Below are 16,462 nucleotides of genomic sequence, written 5' to 3'. Positions count from 1 at the left end.
CGGGTGTCTATCAACAATGTCTTTCTGGGCAGGAGGCCGAAGCAGGAGTTGAAAAAAGACAAGCATAAGGTCAAGCAATTGAGGAAGGCCTCTGTGAGCAGGCTGTGACACAGATCTACGGACAGATGAATTGATTAGGATTCTGCTATTTTCATGGGGCAGGGGGTAACTTTCCTTAAAGTTCTGGTAAGGACAGTGGTTTAGTACGAGACTGGTGGTAATGCTGCTACCTTGCTTTCCAAAACCTACCTCTATTATGGTTTACTAGAGCTATCTTGGAGTTAGTGAGCCCTAAGATGTAGCTTCTATGACTCACTGCGTATATGTCTGCGTTACGTTTAATGAGGGATAAAGAGAGCTAGTGAATGTTTGTATGTGAGTGTGTGTTTCTTGGTAGAGAGTGCTGTTGGTTAGAGCGATAGTCCGCAAAATGGAGAATCTGAGCCAAGTTGTTTGTATTCACAAAGAGCATGCCCTAGTGTAATGAAGATTACTGGTAATATATCAGAGTATTGTTGTCCGTTTCTTTTCAACTTGGCTCAGAATCTACATTCTGCCGACTGTCACTGAATCTAACTGCACTCTCCACCTGAAACAACACACATGCGTGCACACAAACACTCTCTGTCCCTCTCTCGCTCACATTTTCCCTGGGTGGACTCCACAGATATACATTTTGAGAGTGCATTTTTAATAGTAATCACTTTTCTAAAAATTGCCTATCCCCACATTTCACATTTCTCAGCTATTCGGGGCTGCTAGAGTCTACAGTGTCCTATATACTTTAAGGTTGTGTTTTACTGCTCAGCCATTCTAATAAGTGCGATTGTGCAGTGACTCCTGCTCTATTTAAAAACAAATCACTCTTTTTCAGTCACCCCTAGACTACTTGATATTGCATGCCAAGGTAGTGAAGACATAAAACCCTTTTGAGCAGACTGATAGCATGGAAAATGTTGCTTCAAATACTCTTGTGGGGGTTAAGACCCATGCATTTGGTTTTAGTATTAGACATTGTAAGGATCACTTTCATAAAAATGCATAGAGTAACAGTTTAGGAGATTCTGTAAGAACGTGGGGCTCTGTGTATTATTGTAGCATCAACCACAAAAAGCAGCACAGTTGCAAATGTCCTGCAAATAGTTGGCATATCCACTGTTTATGAGCTAGAAGTGAATTGACTACTCCAGACAGAGATCGGCCATATGCAAATCAACCTTGGTTCTGCTCCAGTAAAAACACCCTTCTATTCTGAGCATTAGCTTATAGCTCTATGTGGATGATACCACAGTGTCCCTGAATCACTAGGATGTTGATATAAGGTCAAAGGATTAGAATGCTGTTGACTTTCTTCTAATGTGGGCCTTGGGCCTGGAGCGTCTTTTTTAGCTAAGTAGCAGCCAACGTGTCAGAATGACCACTGATTAGAGATCCTACCCCAGAAAAAAAGAAAGAAAAAAAGAAAGAAGCCTAATACCAGTATGGCCAAGGAAGGGCTCAGGAGGGTTTTCAAGCCCTGACCCAGAAACAAGGGATGATAGAAAGAACTAGAGATTAGATGCCCCTCTGAAAGAGGGCTAGGTGAAGGCAAATTCATATGTGTAAAGCCCAGGCTTCTCTCCCAAGAAACAAATACTATGTAAGTAACATCATGGCCAATACTTTCACCAGAAGAAGCCTGACATTAACAGAGTACAACAGTCAAATAAACTCTTGAATAGCAGCAGTAGAATAGACATAGAATTGAAAAGGGCTACCCGCGTGTGACTGAGGCAGCACCTGTGCCATCTGCCACGACAGGCTAAAATCAATAAAGCATGATTGGATACAATTCAGACTCTCCTTGAGAGTGTAGCAACTGTCCCCCCTGTTCCTGATCTGAAACCTGTTCACAGAAAGCAAAAAAACAATATGATGAAGGCAAGAGATGGTAGTTTATCACCTAAGTACAGGAGAAGTGAAATTCATGTGTCTGCTGTCCCCAAACATCCAAATGAGAATTGACCTGGTCACCAAAACAATAGATATTCTTGCCCGCATGTCTTGCAAAGCAAGGCTATTTCCTGAAAGCCGAAAGCTAAGCTGCCCTCATGTAGATACAACCAGGGGAAGGTACATCCAAACCATTTTGATCCTGAAATAAAATCGCTAGTCGCAATAAAAACAATACCTCTTTTTTCAATGTCATTCCACTATCCTAAATCAATAGAATGTAAGCATGTGTGTCATGAAGGAGTGCCACAATCGGTCCATTTTGATAATTACTCCCCTTATCACAGTAGTAGAAGAAGCCATCTGTCCTTGGTTGTGACCAGACGAGCAGCCGCAATAGGAGGTGAATGAGGGATGCAACTGTCCACTTTACATCCAACCTTCTTTCAGAAACTGCTAGACGAGCCTTGTGACAACTGTTCTTTTTCTGTATATGTAAAATTTATTTTCAATAAAAAAAGTAGTACATTTGGCAAAAGGAATCTTATATTTAAAATATGGACTTAAATACCATCGTTTTGGCAAATAAATATTTGCGCATAGTCCTTAAAAGAAAATGACTGCTTTGGCATTCTCCAAGGAGCTTCCTTCACCCAAGATAGAGAAGAATGAAAAACATCACCAACACTGTAAACATAAACTTCATGAGATCAAAGAGCTTAACACAGGTCACTGTAACTGGAAGTCTAAGGCACTCTATGGCCCAGGACTGCTTGTGAAATCATGACCCAGACTCTCATTACAAAGTCACCGTCCACTTCCGCTCTCAGGACCAATCTAGATCTCCAATCACTTGATGACTGACTCGTTGCCTTTGACTCTGTTTACCTCTCCACTGCCTTTCGGCTACGTTTTCACTGTATAAATACAACATATTTACATCAGTCCATATCATAGTCCATTAATCTGAAATATACTGAATACATGTAAAACACAGAGACTGTAAAGACAACATCAATGAGAAGGGGCCTAGCAATATTAATAATCCAGATCACAGGGTGAACATGCTAACATACACAGACAAGTGAAACATAGAAATAAATAGAATTTCGGAAAGTTCCTCCACCGTTCCTTATGGTAACGTTTTTTCACATAAAGTATGAAAGGGTGCTACAATCATCTTGTAGAGGAAACCTGGTCTGCTCAGACCAAACGCAAAAAAATTAATAAAATAATAAAAATAAATTGCATTGAAGAAATTACAATGAAATACAATTCTAATAAAAGGTAAGGTAGACCAGGAGGCATTTGAACAAGAACGTTAATAACTTTTTTTTAACCAGTACTTCTTTTTGTAGGTGTTGTAAATAACAGGTGTTACAAGTATTAATTACATTTAATTGTACCCGGTTGACTATCATTGGATGGTTTTGAAAGTAGAGAATAAGTGGTGGGATTTGAACACATGACTTAGATGATATTGGATGCAAGAGCAGGCGTTTGTGTCATTGAGCCACCCTGATGGCTCCTACTTGTAGAGTATTTTGTGAAGCACTCACCACTAGCACTCCCAGCCTTAAAGTGCTGTAAGGAAAAAGTGCAATTAATGCCAGTCTATGCAAAGGGAGTGATTGCATCCACGGTGCAGACAGGGGTGTAGCTTGGTAAATAACATCGGGGTGGGGGTTGAGCTTCAGATTTTTCAACAGTCACGCTGGTATATCTTGTTCGAACACATTATATGAGAAGTAGAACATGAGAGGGGCTGTGGAAAGAGGATGGAAGAGTGTTAGAGGCACTTAAAACACATTTTTCAAACTAGTCAACATTTTTAAGGCCTTCAAAACTGAGAAAAGAGTGTGTTTGTGTTTTGTTTTGTTTATGTCAGTGAGGGCATTTAAAAATCCCAGGTGAAATCCGACAGACACTTCTCCATACAGGTCTTAAAACCCTTGCACCCAACTACTTACTACAGAATACATGTTTTAGGGGGGTGGAACACCCCAAACACCCCCCTCAAGCTAAACCCCCTGCGAGCAGACCGCCTTAGTCAATCTAGGGGTGGCCTGAGTCCACAACCTGCAGGCTCTATACAAACATCTGCAATAGGTGCACAATTAAGTGGTCTAACCTACCAGTCCCTGCAAGGAAAGGCGTCACCGAAAGAACATAAAATTATACTTGGAGAAAAATGCCTATCTCAGATGAAGCAAGTTGCTCCTTCTCCCTTTGCAGTCAGGGACTTGGAGGAAGATTTGACCACGGGCAGAAGTGTTAGAAGACTGCACAGTGGAAGCCTGCTCAGATAAAAATACTATCTTTACATTATCCACTGGTGCCACTCTAGCTGCCACGGCATTCCACCAAAGTCCTATGCCTTTCTATCCTAAGAACTACAGTTTCCTTAAACAGGAATCTATAACTTTTTGAATAATTGGTATAAAAAGAAAAAAAAGAACCTGAAAAACACAGGCTCATGGCTATATATCCTGATTCATGCAAAGTCTGTCTCTGGGAAGCAGATATACAACTTAACACTTTTGGGGCTTCCTGGCTAGGGGGGAGACTCAAGATACATGCTTGAGTCATAGTGCTAGAGTGATCGTGCACTTTTCAGATCTGATTCACGCTCATAATGCAGGCACTGTAATGAGGAAGATAGACATGAATAAAGTGGCTTTCTTGTTGACGATCAAAATGCAAGACGTTGTCTATCACATAGAAATGAGCGTTCGTTCGAGTGACAGTGTTTCTTTGTACTTGCAGTGTCCCTTCCTAGTCCTCAGACTCTCCAGGCGGCCCTGGTACCTCTCATCAGTCAGCGAACATGCAAATGCTTGTACCGGATCAATCCCAGCGGTGAGCAACACGAAGTCATGTATGATATGATCTGTGCCGGATACGTGAGTGGCGCCAAGGATGCCTGTCAGGTAACCATTTTAATCAGCTTTGGGCCATTCTGGCCTCTTCTCCTCCCCTCCCCTCCCCCCACTTGTCATAAGATGTCTCTCTACCGGCCGTGTTCTTTGGTAGTAACTGCACTAAGATGAACAACAGCACGCAACAGAACATCCTGTGGTAGACTTCTCAAAACAAAAGTGCAGTGCAGCTGAGCAACCAAAATTGCTTTGCTGCGTTGCTCTAGGGGGCCAATGCTCAGTCATATTTACTATTGATGCACGGCTGCTGCTTTCTTCCTGGGGTCGGACGCACAAACATATGCCGTGCCCCCCTTTGCACCATAGTGCAAAGGTGTGTGCGTGATGTCTAGCTTAGTTTTTGTACTGGCAGGGTAAACATGCATTGTATGAAATGTTAGGAGAAATAAATGCCTCTCTCTTACTTAACATCAGTCTTAAGGTGTCCATTTTCATGCAAAGCCAAGTCTGCCAATCTTTGGAGATTGGGCTTTGTGTCAAAATCCATGGTGGTAGCGCTAGAATGCCAAAAAAAAGCCCCCTTAATGTAAAGTAGCAGAAGAGCTATTTGTGCTACTTCAGTGACAGCTTTCCAGCACAAAACAAATTGCAGGAAAGTAAATACTTCATCAAGACTTTCCGCTGCTTTGCTTCGCTCTGCATGACTTTGCTGCGGAGCAAAGTCTTGATAAATCTGCCCCTTGTTTCACTCTGCGGAGGCTGCAAATAGGAAGGCCCAATCTGATGAGGTGCTCCATGCATCACTCAATAGGAACTGCATTTCCCAACATGCACTTGGATGGCGATAGGAAGGAAGGCGGCATCCCTCAGTGCTTGCCGCATCCCTTTGAGGAAGGGGGTTGTCTGCAATGTGAAAGAAAATTACTTCACCCAGAATCACTCATCATTTTGAAATATGGTGCCCGCACAACATTTTGGATTCCACTCAGTGGGAGTTGCGCCAGGAAAGAGCATGGTGCTGTATATTTCCAGTACAAATCCTGTGCTAGACAGCATACACATACCAATGTACCATGGTTCAATTGTTGTGTGTTGTGCAAGGCAACCTTAACACTGCGCCAACATAGAGGATGACAGAAGCAGCAGGCCATTTTTAGATCAAGCCTACCCGACATCACAGCTGTCTGGTTAAAAACAATATATTGTAAGCCAGCCAAGAACTTACAATGAGCTCAAAGCCCTCCCATTCCTTACCATTGGCTGGCTTAAAGGTCCTTCTCATTTGCTTGCTTGGTATTCTATGGCTTGCCTTGTCTAACTTGTGTTTGTCCCTCCTGTGTTTATCCCTCCTCTGCAGCATACCCTCTTTACTTGAGACCTTCAACTACTCACTTTTAGGGAACTATTTTTTATTTTTGCTAAAGTACTGAGTGCAAGTGGCAATGCAAGTGATTTCCAGTTGTCTCCATTGTGTGGTTCTCTCCTTCCACGCTCCGTGTTGTTGTCTGTCATCAGCGGGCTTCCCATACCCCTGTGTTGCTCTCTTTCGCCTGTGTGCTTCTCCCTCCCTTGCTCTCCCTTTGTTGTTGCTTTCTCCTCCCCATCCACTCCATGTTGCTACACCTCCTCCGTTGCATCACACCCCCACAGTTCTATTTTTTAACCTAAATATTTATGTTAACTTTTTTTGTGAGGGCCAGGCAGAAAATGCAAGCCGGCCTGTTTGCTTTCTAAATAAGTGTTTTATCAATTCAATTCAATTCAAAATGTCTTTATTGTGATTGTTCATCTTAAAAGACAGGACAGTCAATTAATTACAAAAGGTTACAACCATAAATACACCTTAGCAAAAGTTCTGTCTTTACATGGTTTGACTGAAAAATCTAAAAAAAATACCTATAGTTACAGTTTAAAAACAGATCTTAAGAAAGGATTAAATATAACCCACGCACAAGACTTTATACACATAATAAAATCCTTAAAATTTCAGTTCCACATGGTGGACACAGTAACCCAACAATTTAATCAAATGGCTATTGAGGAGCTCCATATTTCACCCGTAGTACCCATACCCAACTCAGGAACTTATCTAATGGCTATTGAGCCACTCCATATTTCACCCGTAGTACCCATGCCCAACTCAGGAACTTATCTAATGGCTATTGAGGCCCTCCATATTTCACCCGTAGTACCCATGCCCAACTCAGGAACTTAGCTAAGTGTTTTATCTCTACTTAAGTTTTTTTCTGCTTTAATTATGGATCCATCGTGGATTGATAAATAAAAAATATGGCATGCATGCGAGCCTACAAAATGACATAGTGGCAAGGTCCGTGCATGTTTTTTTTCTTGTATTCATGCTTCACAGCCGATTCTGTGCAATATGAAAAAAAGGCATTTGTTTAGTCAATACATCTCAAAGGTAACGCCTATTGGCTTTGTCAGTGCTTGTGAATAAACGTGGCTTTGCACTGCTTTCTCCCTCTTGTGCAACGCAGCACAGCAGCTTTGGTTGCTGCACTGAGTTGTGCTAAAAAATAATAAACATGCAAGACGGCGCAAAAAAAAGTGCAAATATGGTCTGCACCTGTTACTTCCAAAGAAATCGCAAAGGTGATGAAAAAGTCTAGCATAATGTGAAATAACAACGCAGGATTTACTGTTCAATTTAGAAAAAACACATTAAACAAGATTTGGGAGTCTCACACTATCAGGAAGAAGCAGGATACAGGTGCACAGCTCTTTACATAGTCGGAAGCGAAAGGATATTAAAAAAGAAGCCAATGGAAACAAAAATTAAATTCTGCATCACTTGTCATGGTAGGGGATAGGATGTGGCACAGCGGCCAGAGCTGCCGAATCGGGAGCTGGGGATCCGGGTTTGAGTCTTGGCATTGGCACAGAATCTTGTGATTCTGGGCAAATCACTTAATCTCCCTGTGCGCATGGACAGCGCCTGGATAACCTCACAGGTAATAAGCCATGCTATATAAATTTACTAACTTGTCATGGGCTGGAGTAGAAAGAAAGTGGTGCCTCAAAACAATTCCTTTGTCAATTTATCAGGATTTAATGCCTTTGGCTTCTTGCCACCTGGAAGGTCTCCAATTAAAAGTTGAGCAACATCATCAAACCATTTCAACTTGGGGAGTGTGAAATGTTATGAAATTATGAAGCACAGTTACACCTTCAATAACTCTGCTCACGTCAGAAGCATAAGTAATCTGTTGTTGTTCCCATAATTACTAATCTTATGCCAGTCTTCCTTCTAGAATAGGCTATACAACTCTCTCATGACGCAGCCAGAAAATACTCCGCCCTCTTGGCTTCCTGTGTCTTTATGTCTCCGATACTGTTCTGCTTCCAGTGGGGAAGTTAAGGTTGCAGAGAAAAGGAACAGGGTGACCGAGCCAAAACACATACTGCACCTGGAGCTATATTTAAGTGACGCAAACTGGCGCAAATTGTTGATTTTCAGATTTACTTTCCAGTGCAAACACGTTTTTGTACTTGAAAGTCGCCCCTAAATAATATAAAGTAGTGATTTGTACTTAATTGCATCGAAAAGCCATACCATGACTGGTACATAGCTTTCCCCTGCAAACACCCATGGTTTTGCTGCAGGCCTCTATCTATTAACATTTGTAAACTGGAAATTGCATAAAAAATGACACAACCTCAAGGCAGGCTTAACTTTGGGGAAAAGTTTTAGTTTTTGCCAGGGTACACCTTTCAGTACCACCCTTCCATTCGCCCAATGCAAATCATTTTTACAGAGTAGGCATTACTTTACATTCATACTATAATCGTCCCCAAATTCTGCATCTGTATAAGGCAGGATAGGAAGCAGCCCCAGCAAAAGATTGTCCTTAACTTTCACCAGTTTTATTAGCAGTCTCACCACAGCCATAACCTCCCAGACTTGCTCTCGCCCCATTTCACTGCCTTGTGATCACCATAGGGGCTGTTTCCAAAAGCTGGTATATCAATTGCCAATGCTTGCCACCTACTTTCTCCCACAACTAGGGCAGAAATCCAAGAATGACTGGGTAGGCATCCACGGGAATGAGAAATCTCACCATTTAGTTAATGGCCACTACAACCCTTCCATCATAGCTTCAGATTATTGTACAACCACAGTATTCATAGGGTGGACCGACTTCACCACTTTGTCTCCAGATTAGATTTGACATGTTCTGGACAATCCCTTTCAGCTTGTCCAGAGTCAAGTACCAGCCCCTCATGATTTTGAAAAATTACTCTTTGGCCCAGATTTATTAAACATTTGACCAGGGTAAATCCCACTAACGTCTCACAAAGCTGTTTTGTGCTGGAAATGTACCCTTTTCTCAAGGAAAAAGTACTTGGTTACCTTGCATCAAAGGTGTAACTTGGAGTGTAACTTGGACAGATCAGCGCAAACACCAATACTTTTTGACACAAAGCTGAATCTATTAAGATGGGTACATTGGATTGTGTGGAAAAAAATAAAATATTAAAACCTTTCTTGAAGCAGGCATTAAAAAGGGGAAATACTTCCAATTCTCCAAACACAAATTGCATTGTGCTGCAGTTCTCAGCAAACAACCAATGTTTGGGATGCATCACTTCTTGTCTAGTTATATGAATTTGTACTAGAAAGGTATGACTCCAGTACAAATACTATGCTAGACAGTGAACACTCACACCAGCACCTTGTTATGAGGCCAAATGTGGCCTAAGGCAGGCTTTTTATTGTGCTTTAGTTCTTGACTAAGACAACAAATGCAGCATGTTTCAATACTTTTTTTTTTTATAAGCGTACAGTTGGGCTTAAGAGCTTGCCCATTGTCTTGTCTACCATTGGTTGGCTTTATTGTCACTCTCAGTTGCTTGTTTCTTATTTGATGGTTTGTGTGGGCTTTACTTCCTCCATCATGGGTTTGTCTTTCTCCAGACACATTACTGTTCTTTACACTGCTTTTTTTGTGTTACTTTTTTCTTTTTAGTTAAGCACTCTTGGAGTGTGTGTGTTTTCCAGCTATCTCCCTCATGTGCTTCTCTGCCATGTCTCCATATTGTTCCTGTCTCACCGTGTGCTTTTCTGCCCCGTTGTCTCCATGTTGCTTTGTCACTGTGTACTTCTCTGCCCCCTCGCCTCCATGTTGCTCTGTTGCACTGAGTGCTTCTGTGCTCCCAACCTTCTCCTGTCACTGTGTAGCAGTGTCTTGCCATATATTTCTCTGCCCCATAAACTCAGTTTTCATGTTGCTTTTTCTCGCCATGTGCTTCTGTACTACTGATCTTCAGATGGCAAATTAAAAATAATTTTTAAAAAGCATCCATATCATATGGTAGGTGTGCACCTACAAAATTATAAGTCCGTCCATACCAAAGTTTTTTTTTTTCTAATTCTTTAGCTATGCTAGAAGGAATCAGAGCTGAAGCATGGCTAACACTCATTGGCAAGTCAATAAATCACACCGGCAAACCTACTGTCTTTGCCAATGCTAGTTAATAAATATGGCTCTGATGTTTTCTCCCTTTTACGCAGTTTTGCAGCGCAGCACTTATGGTTTCCGAGCCACCTTGCTCTACACTAAATCTCAGCCAGCAGGCATGCTGGAATACCATGTAGTTTTCCTCTATTTCTCCATATTAATGCCCAGTTCTTATGTGGTGTTGACCTACCCAGCACAGCCTCCTTTCACTTCCCTCAGAGTGTAATTTATGTAGCCCTAATACCAGCCATGAAGATACAGACCAACGCCTCAAAATATGTTTTGAAAAGGGGTGTCGTTTTTTAAATACCCCTAAAAGAACTGGGGCAACCAGTTCCACTAGTACCTTTTTTATGTAAACTCGCCTGAGTCAGGGACATTTGCCCATGAGTATATGCCTAGCTTGTACTATACATCTGTCCTCTCAATGTGGGAATTCTGTTAGAATCCATTCAAATGTACTGGTACAGCAAGAGAGGTTCCTGTCAATCACAGGAACAGGTGCTCATTTAGGGCTGAAGAAGTGGTGCTTGCTGACCCTGGAACAATATTTGCTGACCGCAATATCTAGTGCCTCTTACTAACCACTGAAACATAACTGAACAACAAGAGGAGCTTCTAGATAAACGTATGAAGACATTTTGCTGCTAAATATATTTGAATATGTTTGCGGTTGGACTAATGACTTTGTTTCTTTGTCCCCTATCTGCAGGGAGATTCTGGTGGCCCACTCTCATGCAAAGTGGGTGACACCTACTACCAAGCGGGAATCGTAAGCTGGGGGGATGAGTGCGGATCTGCGAATCGGGTTGGTGTCTACACTCAGACCAGCGTATATGCAACATGGATTGCGAGATATGCCCCAGGGGCAAAAATATCCTGTCCCACCATTGATATCACACCAGCTGAAGAACCAGAGGGCGGGTGCATCGATGCAGATGGCGTCTTTCATGCCAATGGGGCCTCTTCCTTAGCCCTGGTGGCTGCCTCGTTACCACTGTATTTCCTGACTGTGTACCTGCTCAGTGCCCTGTAAATGGGCATTCTGTAGAGTGCGCTGCTGTGAGCAACCCTACGGGGTGGGAGCACGTGCAGTGAGCCTACAGATTCATTCCAAGACTTGTTGACTCGACAGCAGAGAAAGAGTGCGTTGGAAAAATTGACTCATTAAGGCGTCCTCCAGGATCACGTGTACTGCTGGGAACGGGCCAATCACTGTTTGCCGTATGAGAGGAAATACAGGAGGGAGCAGGAAGTGGAAAAGGACGTAAAGGCGCACAAAACCGCTACCCAAAACTCTGGAGAAAAGCTGAACTTGCTGTTAATGTTACTTAGCATCTTGAGACATCTGTATGTATGCATTCATTTCATGGGGGTTGAGGGGAGCTGTAATCGAGTCACGACATCACTGCAAGATGGAGCATGATGACGTAGGAGGGCAGGTTATCGACCCATGTCTCCTGTTATTCATTTATAGCATATTTCTGTGTCTTTAGTCCTATTTCTATGCTCTCAAATTGTATTTCACGACAAAGCATATAGCCAGTGGTAGATTATATTTTCATGTTTTTAGGTTCTTGCATTTGTAAGATGTGCACTGTTCACCCCAGCAGTGGCCTCTAGGCATGAGGTGCAACGATGGTGGACCCCTCCCTAATTGGACCATCTAGGGGGGCATTACTGCACAAATGCACTTGTGAATAGACCAGAGCTGCGCCGCTTCATATAAGATCCCTGTGCCTCTAACCCCCTTTCTTTAGTCGAACTGGATTCTTTATTCAGTTCATTAAATAGGTTCAGGGTAAAGTGTGGGTACTCTTTTGAAACAACAACACCTCTGTAAGATCTAAATGGCTGGAGGGGTGAAAACCAGCAAAAGTGTGAGTGGGAGCTTCATGAGTTAGTCTTCCGCTTCTGTTTAAGTTACAACATAGTGCCTGATAAGGGGCGGAGTAATTTAGCATGGTGGTGGCTAGCTAGGAAGAGCAAGGCAAAAATCATGTGTAGTGAGATATGCCCCCAAATATGGACATTTAGATTTCAATGGAATGTTCCACTAGTGGGGGGGTTTTATTAGTATGGACTCTTGGACGCCAATTCCCCAATATGTCATAGGGTGATAAAAGTGACATCACATACCTTGTCCTGATGACATCACAGGTCCCATAATTAGCTTCTCAACCACCACACATTTGCTGTTGAGAGGCTAATGGAGGGTAAGATGTGGAAACTACATAAAGTAAATGGGGCCCTTGGTGTCCCATTTACTTTCAGTTCCTGACACTTTCTTCATGAACTTTGAGAGCAGGGGTAGCAGTGTCAATTCCATGGGGACCCCGCGGGCAAGCCTGGGTGAGCACCCTCTACCCCGGATGCCCATGACATCCATTCTCTAGTGGCGCACGTGCCTGGAGGGTTGTTTGGTGTCTTTGTGACCCATGGACTGCAATTCCTCTCCAACACTCATCTCGCAATCAAGCCCAGATGATTAGGCTTCGTAGATCTGGGCTCAAGTGCATATGTATGCACACTGTACCACGAGTTTTACAGGCTAGCAACATATGTATGCATTCGATCTCCGTGTTCAATCTGCTTTATTCTTACTGCTGAGTGACCGGTAGGTAATGGCTGACAAGAGGTGATGCAGGGTTGCTATCATAGGTTCACCTGTTGCCTAGGCAACGGAAAGGTAGTTAATTGGTTTTCCTTTAAAACATACGTTTAGCATTTGTTACATCATAATAATCACTAAGTGCCCAATTCACAAAGAATTAGAATATCTATGCATCGTAGATATCTGAATATAATTTGCAAACAGTTCCTCTTTTTGGGATCTACAGAAATCCGAAGACTTTGCCTCAGAAATCTGCACTAGTAATGAATTTCCAGTCGTTCTCCTACATTCAACTCCAGCAGATTGTCCGCTGCGTTGGGAATATGTATTTACACATTGTCGTTTTTTCAATTTTTTCTCCTTGTGATAAAAAATCTTTTGCATGGAGAAAAGTGCTCCCCTGCACCAAACAACCGTATGTGATTGCTGGGAGTATTGTACAGCCATAGTTTTGCAAATTTTCCAGTTATTCACATTAATAAAATTAGGTGCATATCAATTTTTTCTCCTTGTGATAAAAAATGTTTTGCATGGAGAAAAGTTCTCCCCTGCACCAAACAACCGTATGTGATTGCTGGGAGTATTGTACAGCCATAGTTTTGCAAATTTTCCAATTATTCACATTAATAAAATTAGGTGCACAAATATGGGGACAAAAGGCCTTGGGGAAGTTGCTAAGATACACGAAGTTAAGATTTTATAGGTTTACGATAAAACAATGCCTACTATCTAATATTCTGGATATGCCCATTTTCTCACCCCTTTACCTTACTCACTACTGTGAAAAATTACATCGTCTTGCTGAATTTCTCGTAGTAGCAGGCAAAAATTGTAAAAGGGAAATTCTACAAGTACTGATTCTGTGAATCAGAAGTTGGAATTAACAACAGACAATTACTCTATTTCGGATTGCAAGCTACACTTGGGACCGCAGAAGTTTTTCTGCCTCTGACATAAAGTCACAAAATTAAAATGTCAATTAATTATAGTTTTTTATTGAGGCATGATACTTGTAAAATAAATTACATCCAACTTGAAAGAATTCCTGCTATTTGTTTGACCAACATTTACCACACTTTGTTTGGAGTCGATATGTATTGTTAAGAGTAGCTTTTTGCAAATATTTTTAAGCACATTTGGACATATTGTCTCGTGGACGTCTGTCTCACACCGAGCCGCCACTTAAGTACAGCATATGTCTAGTTATGAAATAGTGTTTTACAAATGGATAAACATATCGCTTTCCTTCCTTATTGTGACCCGTTCCCTACCTTCGACACTGCAAATTAAGGACAGACCCCCCAAAAAAGGAATGTTCTCCAACATAAACAAATCTAGACTGGGCATAAATGTCTATCATAATTTAGAGTCCTCAATGCCTTATATTTTTCCATGCTCGATTTTGTTTCCAGTTTGTATCCAAATAAAACCATTTCACCCAAAAATTTATTTTGTTGGATTGGAATTTCAGAAAATAAAGCCTTATTTATAAGTAGTAGAACATGTGAAAGGCTAATAGCTCTGAACGGTATCTATAACTGGAAAGTTTGGTTTTCATATTTTGTTTTGATGCGGCCAAAAACAGAAACGGTGTGCAAAAACTGACAGCACATGAAGTAAGGAAAACAAATCAATCTTCTCTCCAAGTTGTACCAGCATTGTTACTGTGCCCAACCCGAGGAGAACCACGTTTCCTTTCTCCTACCTTTCTAATGTCGATTATCAGTCTTTTTTTCTATGTCTTTTTCTGGTCTTTTGTCTTTGAATATGGCTGTGGTTCTGGTTCCGACGGAGAGATTATGAACAAAGAGTCTACACCATAGGATGACCCAATTTCACTTGGAAAGTTATCACTCCTATCAGCTCTCCACTAATATAGGACAGGCATGTGGTATACATGGAATAATATACACCGTGAGTATGCAAGCCTGTTATGCTGCTGTATTTAATGCGATAGGTTGAGAGTGTGAATAGGCTTGCACTGTCCTCTCTGTATTGTTCACACATAAGAGTACTATTAGAATGTTGTGATTTGAACCTGGGAAGCAGTTGCTCTACTTGACTTAACGGTGGCAGTCCCGCACCTAGACTACAATAAGTGTACCTGTACTTCCAACTTTTTTTTCTTGCTTAACAAAGATGACGAGTTGGAGCAGCCTCTGCACACTTTGGAACCCATTTGTGCAGATCAGGGGATCCAACTCTTACCTGTTCCTTATGATCAACATTCTTTTTGCAGTTCGGAAGTTAGCTCATGACACTAGTCTCCACTTGTGTACATCTATGTTTTATTTAAGTGGCAACACCTCTGTTTTTAAGAAACCTCCTGCTGGCAATGCGCATGTGCCATCTTTTGTTGTGGTAGTGTGTGGAGGGGAGCCTGTGTGTCCTGTCCTGAGCAACCAAGAGGATTGAAGGAGCACTCCTTCTATAGAACAAATAAACTGATATCTGTATATCTTATATTAATGGTGCTACGCTCGCTGTCCAACCAAGTGCCTAAATTAAATAAAAAGTACTATTAGAAAACGTGCTGGCCCCGTGCACTGTTCCCTGGGTTTTCAACTGAACCCTACTTTTTAATGCAGTATGTGAAATAACACAATGCTCTTTAAAAAAAAAAAAATTGGACCAAAATTGCTTCTGTATTCATTATATATATATATATATATATATATATATATATATATATATATATATATATATATATATATATATATATTATACATACTCATGCATTTAACAGAAAATTTATTAATGAATACAATCCATATGCTAAATTGGCAAATTTCTACACCTATTTTGAAACCAAGTACATAATAGAACATGAGATCAATCCATATGTTTGTTGAAAAAGGCCCGATGCATTTCGGGACTGAATCATCCCTTTGTCAGGGGCATACCTCAATGATGCAAAAATTCAGGAGCTTATGACCTCCTATATATGAATAAACTAATCCGCAATTCAAAGCGTGTTCTGTCCCCTGTACAGGGCACGCGTCCTAAAAAAAGAAGTGGGGGGACAACGTCACTGGAAGTGATGTCACGAAAGGTGGCTTGAACCATCTGGCTCATTGTCTGGGGGAGAAGTGTGAGTGCATGAGACTGTGTAGGTGGAGTGTCCGTGTGCATTGAGTGAGGTGAAGTGTGCATCAGATTGTGTCTAGACACAGTGTGAGTGTGCATTGTGTGTGTAGATGAAGTGTGAATGTGCATGAGATTGTATCCAGGCGGAGTGTCAGTGTGCCTGAGAACGATTGTGTCTGGGGTGCCAGTGACCATGAAATTGTGTCCAGGCGAAGTGTGAGTGTTCAGAGATTGTGTCTAGGCGGAGTGTGGGTGTGCATTGTGAGTGTGCATGAGATTGTGTCAAGGCGGAGTGTGAGTGAGATTGTATCCTGGCGGCGTGTGAGTGAGATTGTATCCAGGAGGCGTGTGAGTGTGCGTGAGATTGAACCCAGGCGGCGTGTGAGTGCGCACAAGAGGCCAGCACAGGGGTGCCTGGGAGACTCCTATCTGCGTGTGTGGAGCCAGCGGGAAGGAATGCAGCTGATTAA

At 41.9% G+C, this 16,462-nt stretch overlaps 1 protein-coding gene across 1 annotated transcript in view; it reads left to right on the top strand.

The window, feature by feature from the left end:
- The window catches only part of LOC144768679 (prostasin-like), a 101,510-nt gene extending 87,160 nt beyond the window's left edge, over positions 1–14,350 (top strand). The window contains exons 5-6 of the mRNA XM_078652508.1: positions 4,699–4,862; positions 11,004–14,350. Of these exons, the coding sequence (XP_078508634.1) occupies positions 4,699–4,862; positions 11,004–11,327 (488 nt within the window). The 3' untranslated portion in view covers positions 11,328–14,350. The remainder of the gene's footprint in view (positions 1–4,698; positions 4,863–11,003) is intronic.
- Positions 14,351–16,462: the final 2,112 nt, after the last annotated feature.

This window comes from Lissotriton helveticus, chromosome 7, assembly GCF_964261635.1.
Source record: "Lissotriton helveticus chromosome 7, aLisHel1.1, whole genome shotgun sequence".
Classification (NCBI taxonomy): domain Eukaryota; kingdom Metazoa; phylum Chordata; class Amphibia; order Caudata; family Salamandridae; genus Lissotriton; species Lissotriton helveticus.
This window is presented reverse-complemented; position numbering and strand designations above follow the sequence as displayed.